Source organism: Nannospalax galili, unplaced genomic scaffold (assembly GCF_000622305.1).
Source record: "Nannospalax galili isolate Female #2095 unplaced genomic scaffold, S.galili_v1.0 scaffold14, whole genome shotgun sequence".
NCBI lineage: Eukaryota > Metazoa > Chordata > Mammalia > Rodentia > Spalacidae > Nannospalax > Nannospalax galili.
This window is the reverse complement of record NW_008336953.1, coordinates 4,037,059-4,062,804: the sequence shown is the minus strand read 5'-3', so window position 1 is coordinate 4,062,804 and position 25,746 is coordinate 4,037,059. Positions and strand designations below refer to the sequence as shown.

Below are 25,746 nucleotides of genomic sequence, written 5' to 3'. Positions count from 1 at the left end.
TGCGCGGTGGAGCCTGCGGTGTGACGCCTGCGCAGTAGCGGCGCTCGCGCTGTGGCGGCCGCTCCTGATTAGCGGAGCGTAATAACCGTGATGCCCTCGCACTCGGTTTCCTCCCAGTCATCCCCGTGGGCGCCGGGACTCCGGTACGACTCTCCCAGGCACGAGAAGGCGTTCCAAAAGTGGACCCGAGAAGAGCCCTAGTTTACCCTGGCTTCCTTCCGCCTCCGTTTCCTAGCAACCGTCTCCTAGCAACCGTCTCCTAGCAACCGTGCCGTCCACAACGCGAGGATCCCTGGGAAGGAGAGTGCTTTGTTTTCTTCCCGAGGGAGGGCTGCTGAAAAGACCCGAGGGGGATTCAGTGAGACGGAACTTCGTTTCCTTGATGCGAGCGGGGGAAACGCCGTGAGGACTGGGACGCCGGGTAGAGCCAGCGCTGCGGCAGTCGGAGGCTATGGACCCGACGAGCTCTTCCGAGAGCATCTATAACCTCATTCCCAGCAACCTGAAGGAGCCGCCCCGGCCTCCTAGGTATGTGCTAAGCAAAGGTGAACCCAGAGAGGAATGGCCCCTTGTAGGATAAGCCGGGCATACATGTCATGACCCCACTTAGGATGAGCTGGGCGCGCATGCCATCATGACCCCACGTAGGATGGCTGGGCATACATGCCATCATAACCCCACCGTAGGATGAGCTGGACATATATGTCATCATGACCTCACGTAGGATGAGCTGGGCATACATATCGTCATGGCCCCACTTAGGATGAGCTAGACATACATGTCATCATGACCCCACGTAGGATGAGCTGGACATACATGTCATCATGACCCCACTTAGGATGAGCTGGACATACATATTACCAGGGCCCCACGTAGGATGAGCTGGACATACATGTCATCATGACCCCACTTAGAACTACTCAGCAAGTGGACCGATGTACTTATTTATCATGTCACGATTTAGAGAAGAGGTTTCAGTTTATTGTTGCATTTAGTCTCCTACTGTGTAGTTATTGATCTAATTGTACATGGTGTGCCGTGTAACAATGTGAAATGCACGTTGCTGAAAAGAGAAGAGTCACAGTGTTACGGTATTTGCTGTTTAATTTTAGCTCAGTGTTCTACTGAACTGCAGCACTCTGCTGTGTGGTACTTTTTCCCTCTCGATGATTGCTAAAGTTAAATTTTCATTTGTTTCTGAGATTCAGTATTCCAGTTGGATAAATAAAGATGGTGGACCTAGAGAGGTATGTAAGGTCTTTTTCAGATCTTGTAGGTGAATGCAAGGGAAATGGTTTTATGGAAAGAGACTCCAAAATGTGTAACTGAGCAACAATTTTTATTTTTTGTCTTTTTTGAGACAGGGTCTCCCTGTAGCCCCACCTGGCCTGGAATGTACTGTGTAGACCAGGCTGGCTTTGAACCCACAGAGATCCGCCTGCCTCCCCCTCCTGAGTGCTGGGATTAAAGGTGTGTGCCACCACGCCTGGCCTGAGCAACAATTTTTATGGATCTGTTAGGACCACTGATACTCCCCAAGTCTCAAAAAAACCACAATGCAAATGCACAAGTTCCTGCCCTAGGTAGCTACTCTTTAAACTTCATTTAAACCCATGAAGAGAGCAGAAGGTAACTAGCGGGGATAATCTCTTCCCTCCTGGGTTTTATGGATTTTCTGTTACTTAATCTTTGTCTTTTGCATTATGTGAGCCACAACCTAAAGAACACTGCAGCCCAGTGTCGTGGTACATCCCTATCCCAGCCCTCAGGAGGTGTAGACAAGAATCTGGGTTCACGGCCATCCTGGGGTACAAAACAGACCCTGTCTCAAAAACCAAATAACACCAACAAAAAGGCCCTAGGCTATAAAACCAGGCTCTATAACTCATTGCTTTGGAGGTCTGCAGTAAATTTCCATTTGTTCTGTGATGTGCATACTAACTTAAGTGGAATAGAGGCTCCGTTCAAATGTAATGCTCATTTGTTTATATTAATAATTAATCAGAATAGAGTAATAACAACAGCACACATACAACTCCTTCCATTTTAAGTCCAAGTGAGTATGTAGTTGAAATCAGAGCAATACCTACATGCATTTCCACTGACTGATCAGAACCTAGCAGAAGTCAGAGGAATATAAAGGCTGACACACCTGCAGAGGTGTGAGTGTTCAAATTAGTTACTGCTGGGTCAACTTTTGGTTTAAAGTTCCCATACACTGTACAGGATAAACTTCCTCCTCTCAGTAACACACTGAAAGATGCTACCCTCTATGCAAACTGAATTTGAATGTTAAGATATTTTACTAGATAGGCATTTTGTTCATTGGTAAATTAAAGAGCTTTACTGCACCTAGGAAATTTTGTTTAGGAAAAAAAATAGGAGCGGTATCAATTTAGTATTCATTTAGCGATCATTAACTGAGCCCCTGCTATGTGCATAACACTGCCCTAGTGTTTGTGGGCATGTTCAGGTGACACCATGAGCTCCTTGCCTTAACTTGGAAGAAACTAATTACAAAGGACTTAGGAAGATAAGGAATGAAATATCGAAAGAGCTGTGAAGTCAGTTTCCCAGTCAGCAACAATGGTGAGGTTCTGAGGAGGTGGCATGCGTGCAAACCTCTGATTTGTACAAAGAGCACAATAAGGGGCTGGCTCAGCAGGTAAGAGCACTGGCTGCTCTTGCAGAGGACCCAGGTTTGAATCCCAGCACCCATATAGTGGCTAACAGCTATCCGTAATTCCAGTTCCAGGAGATCTGACACCCTCTTCTGTCCTCCACAGGCACTGCACGACACAGGTGCACTTACCTACATGCAGGCATAATACATACACAAAATGGTGCATGCCTGTAGTCCCAGCACTTTGGAGGCAAAGGCAGGCGGATCTCTGTGAGTTCAAGGCCAGCCTGGTCTACATAGTGAGTTCCAGGACAGCTGAGGCTACAGGGAGACCCTGTCTCAAAAAGACCAAAAAAAAAAAGTAAATCAAAGAGCATGATAAAACAAATCCTTACTTCTCTCTCACCACACTGGCACACTCTTGCCCTCACTCAGGCTCCTCAGTAAAGAAGAGTTAATTACAAGAAAGAAAGACTTACATGTACAACCCCATTTGCATCAGTGAGTTACAGTCCCAGCTCCAAGGAAGCTAGCCACAGCTTTGCAGCACTGGCAAAGACTGACCACTGGCTGCATTTGTGATGTCCCACACATCAAGAGTTTACAGACTTCTTGGTGAACAGAAATATGTGCAATAAAATGTTGATTAAGCCCCAAATATTATATTATTAAAAACCCTAATGAATGCCTGGTATGGTGGCACATGCCTTTAGTCCCAGCACTCAGGAGGCAGAGGCTGGTGGATCGCTGAGTTTGAAGTTAGTCTGATCCACATTGAGTTCTAGGCCAGCCAGTGCTACATAGTGAGACCCTGTCTCAGTAAACAACCAAACAAACAAACAAAAAACCCTAAGGAAAGTTTCAAATATTAGGTGACAATGAAAATTTAGAAGTGAGATATATATGCCCCAGATTTACTGAAAGAACATTCTTGTAGTTGAGACCTGAGGGATGACAGCATTAAATGTAACAGGGAGTCATGATTCACTTTCTAAAATTTGAGTTACTCATGATGCATGAGATGATTTTTCAAGATTTTCACCAAGTCCTTTACTCTTTTATTTATGATTGTAATACTTTAATATCACTAATCCTGTTCATTTTACCCTTTTATTTAAGAAAATACCCCAGGTATAGTTCGGACAAGTGTTAAACTGCATCTCCTTTTCTTAATATTTGGTACAGTACTTTCATCCAAGCAGCCTGAGTTTCCATTAAAAGTTTTGCATCCATGCCCTGTGCTCAGATGCATTGCAGTACAGCTTGGCCTCTCTGCTCCTGTAACTGTATAACTGAGTCTGTTTTTAATCTCTGTCTATCATTAATTCATGGAGGTAGTTTGGAATTGTGAATCATTCCGGTGCACTGTTAACTAGCCGCCTCAGCTCTGGCATTTGTCAGTCTGATGAGCAAGCAGTAATTAGCTGAGGGAAGCAGCAACTATTGTGGGTTCGTTGGTTGTTTGTTTTGAGACAGGGTCTCACTATGTAGTAGAGGCTACCACCTCGATGAGCTTATGGAGTATCTGACTATATATAAAAATTCTCAAGAACCTGAAGTTCTTTGAAAGTATCTGAAATTTTGACCAATGTTATTTCTTTGTGTGTCCTTTAAAAATGTAATAAAATGAATTCCTACCATCTTAATAATGTGAATTACTACTTGGTGATTGCTGGCAATAAAATAGTTATGGTATGTTTACTGAAGATGACAATTTTAGTTTCAAAATAAATTATCTGTTATCTCTAGCCCACTCTAATAATTAGACAATAGAACTAGTTATCTAATAAAGTCACCTGTTATATCTTTATAATAAACCACAACATTCAGAAAATGGACTAAAGTAGAGCCATTTAAAAGAAACAAGTTTTGCATATGCTGACATGAAAAGATATCACTATATTATATTTTTAAGATACAATTGCAATTTATTCAGAAGAAATGGAAACAATTTATTGTGGATAATTGGTAAAATGAAGGGATTATTATTATTATTCATTTTTTATTAATTTGGAATAAATTGTTAATACAGAATAGAATATCTTATGTAGTAGATGAGTATGCTTTCAATTTCTGAGCCACAACAAGTATTGAATCACAAAATTGCAAATTAAAAAGAAGTAGGTATAGATGCACCTTGCTTCACCTCAAAGGAAATTATATTATTAGTTGTGACACCTTATCTGCCAACATCCACAGAAATTTTAAGGCACAGGTTTGGCTTGAATATTGTTTCCTGAAGATGTCTGATGAGTTCCTCCATTTCCATAATTTATTCCCAGCTACTGAGGTGAAGAGTGAGGAAGGGCCCTAAAAGCACAAAGAGTTTGCGTTTCCACATAAGGAGAATACGGCTGCTGAAGTGGGCTAGCTCAGAGTGGGAGGGGCTGAGGCGGGGACGGTGGGCAGGTGTGATCACAGTGCTTTGTATGCAATTATGAAATTGTCAAAAAATAAAAGTGGGACCCGACAAGGAAACAGATTGCCCCATATTCCATTTCTCCAAGGTAAACACAGTTATATTTTGAGGTATTTCCTTCCAACAATATTAATACAACTTAATTTGGGTACATATCATACACAAAATTTTAATGATAACCTGTACCTCAAATCCTGATAATTTTCCAAAGCTGTTGAGAAAAAGAAATCTATTTTTGTTTTTTGTTTCTTTAAGTAAGATAGCTGAACATCTGCTTCCAAGCAAGGATGGGATTTACTCTCGAACCAGAAACAATTAGAACAACAGAAAAAAAGAAAGAAGAAGGAGGGAAGGAAGGAAGGAAGGAAGGGAGGGAGGGAGGGAGGGAGAGAAAGGGAAGGAAGGAGGGAGGGAGGGAAGGAAAGGAAGGAAGGAGAGAGAAAGAAGGAAGGAAGGAAGGAAATGAAGGAAAGAAAAAAGAAAGAAAGAAAGAAAGAAAGAAAGGAAGGAAGGAAGGAAGGAAGGAAGGAAGGAAGGAAGGAAGGAAGGAAGGAAGAAAACACATAAAACAGTGTTTTTCAAACACTGGTCAACAGACGGTATAGAGCAGCCTTCCCCTAAGAGAAGGGAAACCAATGAAGCAGGTCTTGCTGGCCCTAACGTCCTCTCTAGGGAGAATTTCCTGGCCTCAGTCCAGGAAAGAAAATGTAAACAAAGCCTAGGAGGCTCCTAGAATTGAGACACAGTTCGGAGTTTAGAGATAGAAAGCTAGAATTCTCAGCACAGTGTGTGGAGGAGAGAACTGTATGGAGGGCAACAGAAACCTACATCAGACTTCTCTAAACTCTGGCTAATCATGCATATGTGTAATGAAACTGCCAAGGCCAAGAGAATAACCCTCAGAGAACAGCAGTACTGGGTGAAGTCCATATGCCAGAGTGCAAGTGTCTCCTAATCTACACAGTATGTTACATCAGTAGTGGGGCCAACCCAGAGACCAAGCTCTTATGGGCGGGCCTGCCCTAAGACTTAAAATCTAGCTTTAAAATGATCACTGTTTTCAACCTTGAGAGATGCATCCCAGAATAAAGCTAAAGAAAAATAAAACAATTAAGATAGATAAAAAGAGAAAGGACCAAAAAAACTCAGCAAACAACAATATGAAATTTATAACACCATCCAATCAGAGATTTCCAGGCATGGAAGGAAACATAATCTGAGATGTAACCTGTAGGAAAATCAGTCAATATAAACAGAAGTGGCATAGATCAGAGAATTAGGAGACAGGCATTCAAAGCAGCTACTTTAAATACCATGCTCGAAAAGGTAGAGAACCCAGGGGTCATGCGCACACCTTTGATCCCAGCACACAGAAGGCAGAGGCCAGCCTGGTCTATATAGTGAGTTCCAGGCCAGCTGGGTCTAAAGGGAGACACCTGTTTCAAAAAAAAACAATAACAAAAGCAAAACAAAAAGGTAAAGGAAGACGTGATCAACATATGGAGAGAAATGGAAGTGTGGTGGGGGAATCCAAATCTAACTTTTAGACATAAAGATACAATGTCCTGAATTAAAACAACACAGTAAATGGGGTTAACAGCAGCTAAGGCACTAAAGAAGAAAATATAGGTGAACCTGAAGACACAATCACAAAACAACATAAAATGAAACATGGAGAAGAAAGCAGAAGAGAGCACTGGCAAGCTATGGACAGTGTCAGTCTGCAAGCCAGGTGAGCTCCCCCACACCTTTGATCCCCAGGGGTCTTCTCTTTCTACTATGTGGGCCCTGGGGATCAAATGCAATCATCAGGTTAGCAACAAGCACCTTCGCCCCTGAGCCATCTTGCCAGCCCATAAATATACTTTAAAAACCACATTAAGGGGTTGGAGAGGTAGCTCAGCAGTTAACAACACTGCTCTTGCAGAAGACTGGGGTTCGATCCCAGAACCCACATGGTGACTAACAACTGTCCATAACTCCAGTTCCAAGGGATCCAACACCCTTGACACCCTCTCCTGGCATCTTCAGGCATTTCACACATGGTACACTTACATACATGCAGGCAAAACACTCTTAAACATAAAAATAATAATTTTTTAAAAAAATACACGTTAAAAGTAAGTGATGTATCAGGGCTGGAGAGATGGCTCCTCAGTTAAGAGCACTTCCAGAGGACAAGAGTTCTGTTCCCAGCACCCACACTGGACATCTCACAGCCACCTGTAACTCCAGCTCCAAGGGGATCTGATGTTCAGTTCTGACCTCTGGGCACCTGCATGTATGTATACACATACACACACATATACATGAATAAAATCATTCTTAGAGTAAATGATATGAACATACAAGACAAAAGTGACTATGATTAGATAAAATGTCTACATGCTCTATGAGGAAATCTCTCATAATAAAGATATAAATAACATGCAAGAATGCAAATGGGTATATTACCGCAAATCAGAGGAAACCTGGAATGGACGCAATAGTGTAAGATGGTAGTTTTAGAGTACAGAATTCTAAAAGGAGTAGAGATTGCTATTTTATAATGATGAAGTGGAAAAGATATAATAGTGTTAGAATTTTAGAATTCATAATGCAAAAGCTGTTTAATGAAAAGAATAGGCAAATCCGTAATTACAGTCAGATGTCAACATTTCTTTCGAAATTGAAAAGAAAAGAAACAGCTCACTGAAGATACAGAACACTTGAAAACACTCTCAACCACTACACTCAGCAGACTGCGTTCTTTGCAAGCATACACAAGGTGTGAGGGCAATCTGCATGCAACACCAGGGTTGATTTGGGTGGTCTGGCTGGCAAGGCAGGTGTCCCCTTGCCCTCACCACTCCCTTGCCAAAGCTGTGTGCCAAGTGGAAGAGGATGACCTTCCCTACACAGAGAGGACCATTCATCAGTAAAGTGTGTACAATCAGGGTCTACCTGTGCTCCCCTGCTAGAACCTACCAACAACCACTCCAGTTTACAAAGAACTTTGACCAAACCAGACCATACTTGTGCCATTAAACAAATGTCAGTATTTTTTAAAGAATTGAAGTCATACAAAGTATAGTCTTTGTCTACAGTGGAAATAAATAAAAAATCAGTAATCAGGTATTTGGGAATCTCAAATACACAAAAACTGAGGAAGCACGTGGAAGCACACTGCAAAAGGAAGGAGATGTGAAAGTATGGAGGGCTGCATGAAAATGAAGCCTGCCAGGTCAAAATGCCCGGGATGCAGCTAAGGCAGCTTAGAGGAAACCTTACAGCTTTAAACACCCGTGTCAGAAAAGCCTCAAAGTTTTAAGTCAAATATCTGTGATTGACCTTAAGAAAATTTTTAAAAAGAAATAAAGATCATTAAAATGGGACACATGTGAGCATTAGAGAAAAATCAATGAAATTTGGGTTCCTTGAGAAGATAATGAAATAACTCCTAGTGAGACTGGGAGTGAGGGGATGAGCAGTGGGAAAGAACATGCCCCAACCAATGCTACTGATATGCAGAGGTTAATAAGGAGTCCAGTGCAACTTTGCCCTGGCAACACTTTCAACCTAGATTTTATAGGCCTGGTGGATGGAGCCATATCATTTGGTTCTAGGCCTGTTCCCCATTATGAAGGTAAATGTATATAACTTACAGATTTGTGCCTCGTTTTAAACTTTAAGTATTTTCACTAGAAATATAAGTGCTGCAATCTGATTTCAGGTACACATCAGTGTTCAGAGCAACTGTAAAAGATGACATGAAGAAATTTAAAACTGCAATGAAAACTATGGGGCCTGCAAAAGTTGACACGCCCTCCCCGAAGGACTTCCTGAAGAAACACTCGAAGGAAAAAACCCTTCCACCCAGTAGGTTTTATCACTGTTTTTTATTGGTTTGTTTGTTTGTGTGTATGTGTGTGTGTGTGTGTGTGTGTGTGTGTAAATGACTGTGTATCTATGTGTGGGTATGTGCATGTGAGTGCAGGTACAGTTGTTAATTATTTTACATTTTATCACAGACTAATCATGTTAATGTGACTATATAAAAACAGATTAGAATTGTCAAGCCGAAAGACTGGGTTAAAGTAAACAATTCCATCTGCTGTTAATGAAGAGTGTCTGGTACAGAGAAATAAGATCAATTCTGGATGGTAGTTCCTTTAGGAGAGGGATACAAGGACGGAGGAGCAAGAATGTCAGCCCCTGAGATCTCTCACTTGTTAACTGTGTGCTGAGTGCATAGCTGTTACCCATGTAAAAAGAATAGTTTCAGTGAAAACACCCATCAGTTCTTGGGCTTCCTACAAGTTTGACTCATTTACTTGGTGGCTTTACAGTAGTTTTCTCCTAAAGACGTAATTATGGATGACACTGTATCAATCGAAAGCTTATATAAAATGGGAAAGCTGAGTATATTTTGCTATAGTTTTAAAAATATTGTTATTTTATTTTATGTGTATGACTGTATTGCCTGCATGTATGTAAGTGCGCCCATTGTGCTGTGTTTTGCCCACGATGGTCAGAAGAGGGCATCGAATCCCCTGCAACTGGAGTTAACAGACAGTTTTAGCCACCATGTGCATGCTGGGAACCAGACCCCATTTCTCTGCAAGAGCAGCCAGTGCTCTGAACCACTGAGCCATCTCTTTAGTCCCTGTTGCTGTAGTTGGTATAAGAAAATATTCTCCTAAGAGTCTGCAAGAATGCAGTAGTGAGCCAGTGTTCTTATCCCCTCTGACATTTTAATATTTTTCGGCACTCAATTTATTACGTTACACTTAATTTTTTTGCATTTGGATTACTTATATTTTTCTATTTAAGCTACTTTATTGAGGTATGATTGACAGACTATATATTTGATATATAGAAATCAATAAATGTGTGGATACACATAAATTTTTTACCCTAACTACTTGGATATGTTTCTTTTCTTGAAGATAGAGTCTCCCTGTTACACCAGCTGGCCTGGAACTTGCTATGTAGACCAGGCTGGCCTCCATCGCACAGATACCTGGCTGCCTCTGCTTCCCAAGTACTGGGACTAAAGGTGTGTGCTACCACACCCAGTTCGCTCCTCCCTCCCTCCCTCCCTCCCTCCCTCCCTCCCTTCCTTCAAGCACCTCTACCTGCTGAGTCATCTTGCCAGCCCAGTGCTTGCTTGCTTGCTTCCTTCCTTCCTTCCTTCCTTCCTTCCTTCCTTCCTTCCTTCCTTCCTTTCGTGAGACAGAGTCTCAATATGTCTCCCTGCCTGGCCTAGAGCCCACTATGTAGACCTCTGGCCTCAAACTCTTGACTGTGTTATTAATGAAACCTCAATACTAGTGGTAAATATCTGGATGTCACAAATAGTGTTGAGTAGCATTGTTTACTTTATAATATTAACAAGAAAACGTTATGTTTAACAGAAAAAAAGTTTAATAGATGCTTTCCCAAGAAGCCACCAGTGCCCTTAAGAACAGACCATCCAGTCATGGGAATACAGAGTGGAAAAAACTTCATAAATACAAATGCATCTGACGTCATCATGGGAGTGGCCAAAAAGCCGAAGCCAATTTATGTTGACAAGAGAACTGGAGATAAGCATGATCTGGAGGCATCAGGCCTGCTCCCAAAGTACATCAATAAAAAGGTAGACTTCAGTGCAAGCTGTGAGATTCGAATGTATCCAGAGGTGCTCCTGATAGCCGGCTCTGTTCACATGCATCCTCTTGCTGGGCAGACAAGCCTCTGCATGCCTCCTCCCTGCAGTCTGTTTAATTCAGATCTACACTGATGAGATTACTCTCCTCAGTGTGAGTTATTTATACATTTAGTGATTACAGCACATTCTCTGAAGAACATTAATTTTTGGTGGCGCACATCACTGGAGGCAGACAGTGCTCGTAAACCTTTCAGGAGCTCTTGAGATCAGTCATTGGACAGCAGCGACCTAGGAGCAGAATGAGAGAAAGGGGCACAAGTGCAGATTCAGTGCCACCCCTCAGTCCAGCAGACGTAGCTTGTGTTACTATTTTAATGTTAATATATTTATTCGACGTTAGTTCAGATGAAGCACTGAAAGTACTATGCACTGATTAATTACTTGGGTCACTGATATCTATCTGAAAAGGTGTTTATCAGAAAAGTACATCATCATTATGAAACGTAACATTATAGAAACTTAAGTTTAAAGGTACAGATGGAGAAGATTTTTTTAAGCAAAAGTTTACAAAGAAAATATGTAAATCTTGTATACTTTATGGAGCATAAAAGTGTATGAACACGTGCTAAAACAGGAGCGCAAAATCCTAAGGAGTGGTAACAATAGTAAGTTGTGGCCGGAAGGAAGAGAGGGAAGGTTAGATGGAAGGATGGAAGGAAGAGAGGGAGGGCAGGGCAGAGGGAGGGAGGGACAGAGGGAGGGACGGAGGGAGGGAGGGATGGAGGGAGAGGAAGAGGCAGGGAGAGAAGGGAGGGAAAAGAACAAAGAAGGGGTAGGGGGAAGGGAAGGGAAAGGAAGGGAAGAGGGAATGGGGAAGGAGAAAGGGAAGGGGATGAACGGAGAGGAGGTTGCCACAGGGAGGGATGCGGACCCTGCCTTCAGATACAGCCAGTGAGTACCACAAGTGGAAAACAGGGCCTTGAGGCCCATTCTCGGGGACTTTCCTCTCCCAGGAGGCTAATGTCACCTCTGGAAGAGTGTCAGCAGTTGTCTGGCCACACATGCTGAGAAGGTGGCTAAGGACACTTCCTGCCCCTGCTGCTCTAAAGAGCCAACAGTTCTGGGGCCCATCTCATCCTTGGGGAAAGGGGACATTCACCTTCCTGGGTTCTTAGAGCACCGCCAAGCTGGTGTTTGTTTATTTGCACACAAAAACCTTTCTCCTTTGATGGTTATACCCCCAACTGCCACACACTCTGCGACCTCAGGGCTGTCTCTGATTGAGCTGCCCACATCAATACATTTTCTTCCTTGAACAGAAGAAATTAGAGTATCCATCACAGAAACATAAAGATAGCAGATTAATGCACTTGCACGTGTTCATCAAACGTGGCACACCTGTTGTTCTCTTGGTGCTGCTCTTGACAAGATAGTAAGTAAACCCTCTTAAAGGCAGTACAATTTTCTAGGAAAACTCTGCCACATTAGCTCTATGGTCTATACCAAGCCATTGGATTGACCACAGAGTTGTAGCCAGGATTGAATGATGGTAAGTATATTAAGCATCTGACACCAGCAGCTAGTAAAAGTATAACAAAGAATAGTGTGCACAACACATCAGTTGTGAGCAGAGTACATTTGCCTGTAGTTGTTCTGCTGGTGGGAACATTTAAGATCACTGAAGCTGTTTGCACACCTGTTGGACTTCTTTCTGAAATGGACTGTGGCATTCTCTTTCTTGAGCATAGTATGCCAAATATAATCTAACCTTCTAAATGTATTTAGTGTGCGTGTGTGTGTGTGTGTGTGTGTGTGTGTGTGTGTGTGCAGTATAGGTGGAGAGAACAACTTGTCCAGTCAGTTCTCTGCTTCCACTGTGTGGATCCAGGAGATGATACTCAGGTCATCAGACTTGGTGATAAGCACCTTTACCTGTTGAGACATTTTGCTGGCCCAACACCTCACTTCTAAAAGACTGGGATCAACCAGTTCTCATATAGGGAAAAGAAACCATTGAATTTTGTCAGCTTGCAGTGTCTTTAGCAAAGTTTTAAGTCTGTGAGACTGTTCTTCAGTCATTGGTTGGTGTGCACACACACACACACGATTGTTCTTCAGTCATTGGTTGGTACACGCACACACACACGATTGTTCTTCAGTCATTGGTTGGTGTGCGCACACACACGATTGTTCTTCAGTCATTGGTTGGTGTCCACACACACACACGATTGTTCTTCAGTCATTGGTTGGTGTGCGCACACACATGATTGTACTTCAGTCATTGGTTGGTACACGCACACACACACGATTGTTCTTCAGTCATTGGTTGGTGTGCGCACACACACGATTGTTCTTCAGTCATTGGTTGGTGTCCACACACACACACGATTGTTCTTCAGTCATTGGTTGGTGTGCGCACACACATGATTGTACTTCAGTCATTGGTTGGAATGCACACACACACGATTGTACTTCAGTCATTGGTTGTTATGCACACACACATGATTGTACTTCAGTCATTGGTTGGTGTGCACACACACACGATTGTTCTTCAGTCATTGGGGTACACGCACACACACATGATTGTTCTTCAGTCATTGGTTGGTGTGCACACACACATGATTGTACTTCAGTCATTGGTTGGTGTGCACACACACACGATTGTTCTTCAGTCATTGGTTGGTGTGCACACACACATGATTGTACTTCAGTCATTGGTTGGTACATGCACACACACAATTGTTCTTCAGTCATTGGCACACACATACATGATTGTTCTTCAGTCATTGGCTGGGACATGCACACACACGATTGTTCTTCAGTCATTGCTTGGTATGTGCACACACACACAATTGTTCTTCAGTCATTGGTTGGTATGTGCACACACACAAAGCTGCAGTGAGGATGCTGATTCTTTTTTCCTGAAAAATCCTTACAGGATTATGGTGTCACACCTGAGTACATATGTAAGCGAAATGAGGATGTAAGGAAAGCCCAGGAAGAATATGATAATTATATTCAGGAGAACCTTAAGAAAGCAGCTATGAAGAGACTATCTGATGAGGAAAGGGAGGCCGTTTTGCAGGTAAGCATTCTGGAACTGGGGGTACTCTGGAATGCTCTGGGAAAAGGTCTTACCACCCTGCATCAACTCAGCTGTAGAGACCAGGGCTTTGATTCTGAAGTCACAACTCTGTTTTGGTTTTAGCAACAACTGAAAGAGTAAAGTGGAGGCCTGGAAAGAGAAAAACCAAATGATAATACAAGGATCATAGAATAGTATTTTGTTTCCAAGTTGATAAGTTTCTTTTTAAGGAAGCCTACTTTCTCTAACAATGAACATTATAAATAAAGTGAGAGAATGTTTGTTTTCATTCACATGTCCCCGAATTTATTGAAATAAAACCCCACAACTCATAGATGAAGTATTTTTCACTAGATGGAGCTCTAGAATAATTGAAGCTGTCCCCAAACCACTTTTTTCCTTTCCTATGATACAACGATCCACAATATTAAATAAATAGATATTAATTATTGCATACATTTCCTCTGCTTTGAATAAAGGCTCCATAAAGACATATTCACGTTGAAGTTTTTGTTTTTGATTTTTTGGGTTTGTTTTTTTTTTGTCTTTTTGAGACAGGGTTTCTCTGTAGCCTTAGCCGGCCTGGAACTCACTATGTAGACCAGGCTGGCCTTGAACTCACAGAGATCCACCTGCCTCTGCTTCCCGAGTGCTGGGACTAAAGGCATGTGCCACCACACCCAGCCAGGTTGAAGTTTTAATGCAAATGTCTATCTGAAGCATGAGTCGTGGAGGGTGGGGTAGGGTGTGGCTCTGTCATTTGCTCAGAGTGTTTATTAAGCATCTGATGGTACTCTTCAGTTGTGTCCCCCCTTACAGGGGTGAAATGATTCTTTATTCTTTTAAAAAATCATTTTGAAAGCTTTCTGCAAGATGGTTTCCAATGACCTCATAAAAACAAGAGAACTTGGTTGGTGAGGTGGTTCATGGATAAAAGCTTGGGACACAAGCATGAGAACTCATGAAAAGCCAGGTGCAGTAGTGTGCTCCCATGATCCCAGCACTCCTATGGCGAGATGGGAGGCAGAGGCAGGACAATCACCAGGAGCTCATGGGCCAGCCAGCTTGGCACAGGCAGCACCAAACAACAGACCCTGTCTCAAGGTGCGGCCAGGACCAAGGCCTGAGACTGTCCTCTGACCCCCAAATACCCTGGCACACATGTCCTTATTCACACAATCATGCATGCACACATTGTAGAAAAGTGAAAACTCTTTTACCTTATTAGTTTCTGTTGAAAATGGGTCATAAATCATTAGAATTCTTAGTATTTAATCAATGTCATCATAATCAGGTTATTAAATGTCTATTTTGCACACAGTATTAGTCTAAGCCATGAAGATACCATAAAAGGTTAGATGTAATTTTTACTACAAAGAATGTTATAATTTGCTTGATGGGAAGTGATATATATATAATATATATTATATATAATATATGTCTATATAGATATGAATGTGGATGTGTGGATGTCAAGTTGAAGAAAGGAGACAGATCTTAAGTTGAACCTCAAATGTAGAGTGAGAGGGACCAGACCCCAGGAGGGCCTTACAGACAGGGCCTGTTAGTGTGGAGATTCTTCTTCCTTTCCTTCCTTCTCTTCCCCCACGATCCCTCCCTCCCTCTCTCCCTCCCTCTGGATCTCCCTCCATCCTTCACTGGTCTCACTTCTCTGATGTTCACAAGGTGCACTGATGGAGCCGAAAGGAGAAAGGGGAGGGACACTGGCAGGTACCACATGGGGACTTGCAGGTTATTGGGGTAGGGGGAAGGGAGGGATTTGCCCACTGTTTCACTCTAGTTTGGCATCTTCCATTTTCAGGAACAATATGCCTCTGTGACAGCCAAAGTATTATACTCACACAATGCTGGGAAATAGAGGGATAGGAAGAACTTCCCTTGAATGCAGACTCTTTCCACCTATGCCTTGGGGTGGTGGTGGGAAAGCAACTTTTGGCTTCCTCTTCTGGCCTCCCTTTGATGCAACAATAGCAAAATAGCAAATCCTTCATTGAATGCCTACTAGCTGTATTAGTCACTGTTTTGTTGTGATAGAAACACTGACCAAAGAAAATTATAGAAGGAAGAGTTTATTTGAGCTTACGATTCCAGGGGAATTACAGTCTGTCATGGCAGGGAGGCATGGTGGCTGGAGGTGGCTGGAGCAGGAGCAGCAGAAGCTCAGCTCTCACATCATCATGCTGGCACAGGAAGCAAGAAAGAGACTGACGATCTGGCAAGGCTTAAGAACTCTCTAAGCCCACCCCCAGTGATGTGTTTCCTCCAGGATGGCCACACCTCCTAAAACCTCCCAAAACAGTGCCATCATCTGGGGACAAAATGTCCAAACACTTGGAGCCTATGGGGGACATTTTCATTCAAACCATCACACTAGCCAATGCATAACTCCTTAATAACAAAACCACTTGCCAACCTACTGACAAGCCCTGGACCTTGCTTCCAAGATGCAGAGAGTTCTATGGCACCGTGGTTGTATGCCGGAGCAAGCCATAGTCAGCCCATTCTTCCTAAAAGAATAGTCTCTTCACACCTGGATCGGACCATCGGATCTAGTGATCCCAAACATCTCATTCTACAAATGAGGAGATAAAATGCAATGTGTTAAGCAGATTTGTGTGAGTGTTCATACACTTATTAACTTGTGTGTTATTTTAATCTCTGTGTTCCAGGCACAGTCCCATGTTCGTGGTAACAGTATAACACCCAAAACAAATAGTCCATACTGTAGTGAACTTTTACACTTGCCTTTGGTCATAGAATTATCAAACCAATGAATCAGGACTAAAGTTACATCTCAGTTCTCAGGCTGGTGTTTTCCCCACTTCAGAAAAGGGCAGCAAGGGGAAGTGGGGCTCCAGTGGGAAATAGAAGGCGGACTCAGCTGGGCTCTGAAGGGAAATTTGGAAGGAACCGTAGACTGAAGTGAAGCCTGGGGAAGGGAACCAGCAGGCCCCGAGGCCCCAGGACTAAGGACAGGGAAGTCTAGCACTATCTGTGTATGGGAAGGGTGGGAACAGGAGTGGTGTTCTCAGAGCATGATGAGAGCTGGCACCGAAGGGCACAGTTCAGGTAAACGCTGCTAGGAGCATGTCCTTGGTCTGGAAGGAAGTGGGAAGAATGCCCCAAACCCTCTCCTCTCCTACCAGGGACCTTTGATCTGAACTCAGGACAGGAGGAACACAAACCAAGAGACCCCCACAGCATCAGCCCTCCTTCAGCCTTGTCATGGGGCAGGGCAGGAAGGTGGAGAGTGTGTGGGGGCCAGTGGGTCCCGGAGCAAGAAGCTGAATGCATTTCTTCTGTGGTTCTTGAAACCACAGGATGGTGGTTTTCTATTTGAATGTTTACATCATTAACAATATTAATTCTGCATAAAAATAGGAGAAAGAAAAATGAAAAAACAAAAAAAAGAAAATGCTATTGCTGCAACGGATGAAAGACTCTTTTATAAGATAAAACAACCAAAAATAAAAGGTCTTAGAAACAGCAAGGAGGCTACATCAACATAATATGAAATTATATTTAGTTTCCATCCCTAGCTGTGGACTTTGATCCAAACTGTGCACACACTAGAAGATAAAAGTAGACTACCCTTCAAAAAGAAATCCACAGAAAAAGAGTACTGCTGTGGCCACAGACTATAAAGTATCTCCCAGCTCACTATGAAAACCTCTGCTGTTTGAAAGTGTATAAATATATACATTTCCTGTCTGTGGTAGGCACCCCTGTGGTGCACTGTAGAAACATATTCACATTTCATAATGAAAGATGGGGGAGAGATAGAATTCTTTTAAGGGCTTCTTTTGGGAACACATCTCTTGTGTTATTAAAAACTGCACTGACCCATCTCCCTCTTTGGAAAATGTGACCTGAATGATTTGGGCTTCTGTCTTTCCCCTTCCCAGATCTTTGGCTTAATCTGACTCAATAAGGGGTCAAAATCTGCTACCCCACTCCCCCAACAAATGAATCCTATTTAGTGCACCCTATTCCACCATTACTTCTACCAAAATACAGAATTAGATCATTGATTTATTGCCCCTAAAAGCTTTCTACCTATGGTGAAGTCCTTATTGCATAAGACACTTTCACTCTCCTTTACTTCATTTTTCTTCACATAGATTGTTTTTACAAAATACTGAGGCAGAGGCAAGCAGATCTCTGTGAGATAAGGCCAGCCTGGTCTACAGGGTAAGTTTCAGGCTTTCAGTCCACTGGAGCTACAGAGAAATCTAAAAAAAAAAAAAAAAAAAAAAAAAAAAAACTAAAGAAGTAATGGGTGTCATTGTGACATTTTCATATGTGGAAGTGAGGTACTTTGACCGTGCTCACCCCCACTGCCCTCTTGTGCCCCCCTCCCTGCCTACAGGTCGCCTTCCTTTTCCCAAATAGCCCTTTTTCTGCTTTCACATTTTTTGTCTTTTTTTTTTTTTTTTTTTTTTTTTTTTTTTTTGAGACAGGGTCTTCCTGTAGCCCCAGCTGTCCTGGAACTCACTATGTAGACAAGGCTGGCCTTGAACTCACAGAGATCCTCCTGCCTCTGCCTCCCGAGTGCTGGGATTAAAGGCGGGCCCCACCATGCCCGGCCCTCTCCCATAGCCCCACCCCTCTGTCCCCTTCTCCCCCAAATAGTCCGCCTGCTTTCCTGTTACACATTTCCCTTTACCTGCTTGTTTTACCCTCCTGTTAGATCTCTTCCTCCCCTCTCATGGCTCCTTTCTGTCCTTGTGGCTTCTCACACGCACACACACATACACACACACACACACACAATTTTAAGTTCTCCCCCTCCTCCTCCTCCTCCTCCTTCTACTTCTTCAAGAATAAATGTGATATTTGTCCTAAATCTGCCTATTTTGCTTAAAATTATTATTTTAAATGCCATTCATTTTACTGCAAATGTCATGGTTTTGTTTAAGGCTGAATAAAATTCCACTGTGTGTGTGTACCATGTGTTCTTTATCCATTTGTCTGTTGGTGGCCATCTAGGCTGGTTCATGCTGCGAATAGTGCAGCAATAAACATGGTTGTGCCAGCATCTCTGTTGTGTGTTGACCAGGAATCCTAGTACCCAGGAGTGGGTCACATGGCATTTGTTTCCAGTTCTAGGAGAAAACTCCATATTGATTTCCATAGTGGCTGTAGCAGCTTATATTCCTACCAGCAGTGAAGGACAGTTCCTCTTCCCCTACCTCCTCCTCAGCATTTCTCGTCATTTGTTTTTGTGATGACAGCCATCAAAGCAGCTTTTATTTGCATTTCCTTGATGACTGAGGATGCTAAACACATTTGCAATATTTGTTGGCAAGTATTTGTATTCTTTTGAGAACTGTCTGTTCAATACTTAGCCAACTTATCTGTGGGATGGTTTGTGGGGCTATTTGCAGTTTACTTTCTGCATTTCTTTATATATTCTGAATGTTAAACCCTGGCTGATATGTAACTGACAAAGTTTTTATCCCCTTCCTGTAGTCTCTCTCTTCACTCTGATGATCTCTTCCTTTGCTGTGCAGAAGCCTTTTACTATCATGCAATCCTGTTCCTCAATTCTTGGGATTATCTCCGTGCTGCTGGAGTCCTTTCCAGAAAGTCCTCACTTATGCCCGTATCCTAGAGCATTTTTTCCCCAATCTCATTTCATTCTTCTACACATGGAAGTCCAGTTTTCCCAGCACCACTTGTTGAAGAAGCTGTCTTTTCTCCAGTGTATGTTTCTTTACTCCTATATCAAGAATTAGGTGGCTATAGCTGTGTGGGTTTATTTCTAGATCCTCTATTCTGTTCCATCTGTCTACATACCTGTTTAATGTGCCAGTACCATGCTGGTTTTGTTACTATGGCTCTGTAGTATAATTTGAGATCAGGTGTATTGATAGTCCTCTAGCACTGCTCTTTCTGATAGAAGAGTTTGTGGCTATTCAGAGTCCTTGAAGATTGGAGCCTTCCAGTATGTGCACTGAAGTAGGGCAGGGTCTGTTGAACTTGGGAAATGTTTATGCTGTCCCTAAGTCTATATTGAAAAACTGCAGTTTTCACCGGATATCTTCACTCTGGTAGTTTTCCTTTTTGTACCAGGGTTTCCACACTGAGCTCCATTGTCTGTGGGCTGGGCAGGTTCTCTCACCCTTTGGTACATCCTGGTTTGTACACCCTGGTGTGGGGAGTGGAGGTTGCCTCTCAGATGCCTTGGGAGTATGGGAAGCAACCACAGCATTGCTGAGATGTTCAAGTGGAAGACCTTGTCTTATATTTTCGAGAACTCCTGAGTATTAGTCACCCCGTTAGAGGGAAGCAGCGTGGGTGTATGGAGCACCCCAGAACTTCAGGGCTCTGGGGCTCTAGACAGTAAATGACAGATACTGTGGCTTTGGAGGTTGATCTGGCAAGAGCTGTCTAACTTCAGGGCTGTTCTCTGTTGATGAAATCTGTTCCTGCCCGCAGTGTCAGGCCTGCCCTTCCCCATGCACTTCCCTGCCCAGCTTCCCATGCCTGCACCTTTTGGCTTGTCATCATACAGCCTGTCTGCTTTCTACACTTGCCTCCAGGGCCTTCCTACACCCTGGGGCTGAGGCATGCCACTTCCAGGCAACCTGACCTAAGGCTGTTCCCAGTTCTCCTGCCCCAGGGAAGCTGTTTTTAAAGATAAGTTTTCTCTCTAGGCAGTGCCTGACCACTGAGTCATACAGAGTGACACCATGGGATTTCTCATTGACTCACCACTATACTATAGCTTTGGGCTAGTCCTGAGGATGAGAACTGTCTCTGTACTTTTTTCAGGGTATGTGCTTTCCACATCCCTCTGCGTGACTGAGCTTGGCATGCTCATCGTTGGTGCACCACCATCTTCTTCTCTGCACTTTTACAGTATCGTTTTGCTTCGAGGATTTCCAAAGCTCTTTCTTTTTCTCTTTGAAATGGCATCTTCTTCCTGTCTCTCTGTCTGTCTGTATCTCTGTATGTCTCTGTCTCTCTCTCTGTCTCTCTCTCTGTCTCTCTCTCTCTGTGAGTGTGTGTGTGTGTGTGTGTATATGTACATGTTTCCTTTGTATGTGCTCATATGTACCTAATACGTGTATGGAGGCAGAGGTCACTGTGTGATAACTTTCTCTATCACTGCCCACCTTATTTTTTGAGACAGGGTTTCTTGCTGAACCTGGAGCTCACCGATTCAGGTAGGCTGGCTGGTCAGCAAGCTCCCAGCATCCTTGTGCTTCCACCCCACCCCAAGCACATGTAAATAAAATGATCTGTGCACTCATAATGAATAAAAAGTGCTAATTTATAAAATTTCACAGAATGAATTCAATTAGTTTAAGACCATTTTGTCAGTGGAGCCCCCTGGTGTATACTGAGACAAGAAACTAGGCAGAAATAGAAAAAGAGTTTATAGCTCCTAGGAGATCCTTAATTTTGAATTTGTTGATTTCAGAGGCCATAAAACACTAACTGCATTATTGAATTAGCATGTGTTCTACATTTAATGGCATTCCAATCATTTCTAGAATACATTAACTGAAGCATAGATCCCTTGACTATATGGAGGAAGATTTATTCTTTATAGTATTTCAAAAAAGATATATAAAAGCTCATCTTTTGTACAGTTGAATTCTGACTTTTTTTTTTTTTTTTTTTTTTTTTTTTTTGTCTTTTTGAGATAGGGTCTCCCCGTAGCCCCAGCTGGCCTGGAACTCACTATGTAGACCAGGCTGGCCTTGAACTCAAAGAGATCCGCCAGCCTCTGCCTCCCAAGTGCTGGGACTACAGGCGTGCTCCACCACGCCCAGCAAATTTCCGACTTTTTTTACAAGCCAGTTTTGTCAAATAAAATATGACTACGCTAGTCAAAAGCCAGACTTCTCACGTGACTGCTATTGTGAAGAACGAATACAAAGCTGAAAATTCTGAAGAGAAAAATAAAAAAAAGAATAAAACTAGAGGGTGGGGGAGTACTCAGTAAAGTGCTTGCTTTGGGAACACAAAAACCTGAGTTCAATCTCCAGAATCCATGTAAAAATGCCAGACATAGAGATGCTGGCTTGTAATCCCAGCGATGGGAGGAGCAAACAGCACCAGGCTTCCGGCCAGCCAGCCAAATGGGTGAGCCACAGGCTAAGGAGAAACCCTGTCTGAAAGGAGCTAGGTGGCATTCCTGAGGATGACACTTGAGGTTGTCCTCCACCACCACAGACATGAGCACACATGTGCACTCACAAACACAGGCACACACATACTCATGCTTAAAAAGTAAAGCTTTTAGTCGGGCGTGGTGGCACACGCCTTTAATCCCAGGACTTGGGAGACAGAGGCAGGTGGATCTCTGTGAGTTCAAGGCCAGCCTGGTCTACATAGTGAGTTTCAGGACAGCTGGGGCTACAGGGAGACCCTGTCTCAAAAAGACCAAAAAAAAAAAAAAGTAAAGCTTTTATCAGAAATAATTTTAGGAAAAATATTCCCATTTTTTTCCCTTGAGGCTATCAATTTTCAGACTATTGATTTTCATTTTCATCCAAGCTTGTGCTGTGAGCTTAGTTCCACAGTGCTCAGAACTCAGCATGCACATAGGTGATACTCTAAACAAGCTCTGTGGGGCTGGAGAGATGGCTTGGTGGTTAAGAGACTGGCTGCTCTTACAGAGGACCAAGGTTCAGTTCCCAGCACCCACATGGTTCCTGACAACCTTCCAAACTCCAGTTCTAGGGTCTCTGACACCTTCTGGCCTCTGCAGGTATTGTACAACATGGGTGCACTTACACATAGGCAGGCATACACTCATACACATAAAAAATTTTTTTAAAGTTCTGTGACAGACAGTGGAGCAAATAACTGGCCCAGTGGGACTGAGCAGACAGTGGAAGACAGGATTTGGTTTCTGTACAGTGTGCTTCATCACTGGCCCAGGCCTGGGGGTGGGGGGGGTGCTAGTTTGCTCCTCACTGGCCCAGGCCTGGAGCGGGGGTGCTAGTGTGCTCCTCACTGGCCCAGGCCCGGGGGGGTGTGGTAGTGTGCTCTGTCACTGGCCCAGGCCTGGGGGTGGGGAGCTGCTAATGTGCTCCTTACTGGCCCAGGCCTGGGGGGCTGTGCTAGTGTGCTCTGTCACTGGCCCAGGCCTGGGGGGGGGGGGGTGCTGTTGTTTCTACAGTTACTTTCTGTGGTGTTCCTCACTTGTTGACACTCTGTCCCTAGTGCGGCTTCTCTACCATTCACCGTCCCTTTGCAGTGAACTTTGTATTTTAAGCTTTTCTTCCCATCTGCAGGGGCTGAAAAAGAACTGGGAGGAGGTGCACAGAGAGTTCCAGTCCCTCTCAGTCTTCATAGACTCCATACCCAAAAAGATCCACAAGCAGAGGCTGGAGGAGGAGATGAAGCAGCTGGAGCATGACATTGGTGTCCTGGAGAAGCACAAAGTCATCTACATAGCCAACAAATAAATGGTGCAGAGAGCTCAGTGGAGAGGAGACCGGACAGCCTGGTGACCGACCTGCTTTCAGAGAGGACTGTGAAGAGAATAAATGCACTGGGCAGTTCTTAAAGAATAACTGGATTATTCATTGTATAAGAAGAGGCTTTTTTTAAACCAGTGTCACATTTTTACATGTAAACAGATCGTTAACGTTTGAAGCTGTGTCCTGGGCTTTTATGGTGTGATGTAAATCATTATTATTCTGTACTTGTTTCACACGCAGTAATTTCTGGACCTTGAAAAATATAATCAGTACTTAGAACTTCATTCTTTTTCTGCACCAATACAAAGAGCACAGTTAAAAAAAAAACTTTTCTTTAAAAGTTTTTTATTTATTTAATGTGTATGAGTGTTTTGCCTACATGTATGTAGGTGTACCACATGTGTTTAATGTCCTCAGAGGCCAGAAGAGGGGGTCAGATCCCCCAGAACTAGAGTTATAGACAATTGTGAGCCACCATGTGGGTGCTGGGAACTGAACCCAGGTCTTCTGCAAGAGCAGCCAGTGCTCTTAATCACTGAGCCATCTCTTCAGTCCCCAAAACTAAGTCTTCATTCAGAAATAAGCATGTAATTCCTATATGTTGTTTCCAAATTCCAGAGATTTGAAACATATATTCTTAGATGCCTTGTTTTATTTGTAGTTATTCCCAACTATAAATATCTTCAGTGTTCATAACAGTACATGATGAGAGGCTTATATTTAAAGGAAGAAAAGTTGACAGTTTTATGAAAGGTGCTAGTAGGCATGTTACCTGCCTGACAGACTAGCTTTAAGGCCAGGCATGTAGTTCAGCAATGGAGTGCTTAAAAAGTTTGTACGGGGACCTGGCATTGATTCCCAACACAGCCCAAAAAGGGGAAAAGATTAACACGAACAAAACAAAACCTAAAGTTCCAATATACATAGCTAAAGAACTTCACCACTCTGCTTTACTCCGTAACTCACTGCGACTATTTCACTAAACTCAGGTTTGTTACCTTTTGGATCCTATGTACCAATTTTATGAGTTCTAAAGTTACTTTTTGTAAGATAATATAACAAGCAATAGATTTATGTAAGTAGAGAGGTCTTCAACTCAAGAAAGCCATCTATACATATCAAAGAAAAGACTTTTCATGAAATTTTTAAAATATTCCATTATTTTTATTTTATGTGTATGAGTGTGTTGCCTGAATGTGTGTAAGTGTACCTGTGTTGTGCAGTGCCCATGGAAGACAGAAGGCATCAGATCCCCTTGAACTGGAGTTACAGTTAGTTGCCATGTGGTACCAGGAATCGAACCCAGGTCCTCTGCAAGAGTGGTCAGTGCTCTTAACCACTGAGCCATCTCTCCAGCCCTGAACATTCTTCTTCATTCTTTTATTAGGAATAAAGGACAGTGCATGAGAAATACAAAAGATGATATATGATAAAGTCTCACTTGTCCATAATGATTGGTTACCATTTAGGGTAAGCTAACAGTTACCCCAATATACCCCAATAAACCCCAAAGGTATTGCCAAATAACTGTAATAGGAACTCACTCCTGATTCCATACTTTTACTGTGCGGGAAACAGGTCAATGGGGACCCTCTTCCATACACTCAGACTCAGATTTATGGAGTCTGTGAGCTCTGTCCTCTCCAGACCTGGAAAAGGCCGTGAACTGCTCAGGCCTAGAAATACTGCACATTATTCCAGACTGCATTGTCTGAATAAGCAACTCCAAGTGCTAAGACAAACCAACTCCACATCTTAGTTGCTTCCTTAAATAAAGATAAGTTTCTCGTTGACATCACTCTGTGAGAGAGGGAGGAGGCACTCTTTTGTCCAGTGGCCTCTTGTTACCTGTGTGTTACCACCAGCCTTCCCTGCCAGGGTTAAGGCTAAGATGTTTGGGTTAGTATTTTCTTTGTGAATTGCTTTCCACCCATCCTCATTTTTTAAATAATTCAAAATCAGTAGCAATGTAAAAACATCCTAATTATTTCAGCCTTATGAATGTTACACTCTGGACTCATGAGTTGGAGTAGTTTTAAATGTTAAAATACTAACTCTGGTTTTTAATAGGGTTTGTTGCTGTGCTTGCTTTGTGTGTGTTCATTTAAAACATGCAGATGTCTGTCCATGATGCCACAATGTCTCCGATGGACTTCCCTGCCTGTCTCACACAGCCTTCCTTAGGAAACTTTGCCACCATTGTGCTTGCAAAGGGCATCCCTGCCATGGACTCAACTTGGAATAGCTCTTCAGTCTCTCTGCACACACATTCTTGTCCACCCCATCTGACTCAGATGGCCAGTGACTAGTTAGAGTCCCCCAATCAAGAAACTCCAATGGACTCATATGAACATTTAAAAATTGCCCTATTCTGACTTTTTTCTAGTTCCTTGTCTAGAACTTGTAATGCTAATTACTCTTGCCTTTACTTCTCCTTCACATCTCCTATTCATGATTCAAGGACTTTCTTCTCCCCTTAGAGACAAGAGTTATGCAATTTGGGAGTCTTTTAGATAGACCCAC

General features: G+C 42.9%; 1 protein-coding gene across 1 annotated transcript; it reads left to right on the top strand.

Moving 5' to 3' along the window:
• The first annotated feature begins 9 nt into the window (after nt 1-9).
• Nucleotides 10-24,368, top strand: Enkur (enkurin, TRPC channel interacting protein). Its single transcript, XM_008831740.3, has 5 exons — nt 10-528; nt 8,755-8,900; nt 10,439-10,662; nt 13,613-13,759; nt 23,035-24,368. Exons 1-5 carry the CDS (start codon nt 452-454, stop codon nt 23,206-23,208), a joined length of 768 nt encoding a protein of 255 aa, XP_008829962.1. The 5' UTR covers nt 10-451; the 3' UTR covers nt 23,209-24,368.
• The last annotated feature ends 1,378 nt before the right edge of the window (nt 24,369-25,746 follow it).

Coding starts and splice junctions, on each gene's coding strand:
- Enkur (XM_008831740.3), top strand. CDS start 452: ATGGACCCGACGAGCTCTTCCGAGAGCATCTATAACCTCATTCCCAGC. Junction 8,901..10,438: donor GGAAAAAACCCTTCCACCCA/GTAGGTTTTATC, acceptor TATGTTTAACAG/AAAAAAAGTTTAATAGATGC. Junction 10,663..13,612: donor CAAAGTACATCAATAAAAAG/GTAGACTTCAGT, acceptor AAATCCTTACAG/GATTATGGTGTCACACCTGA.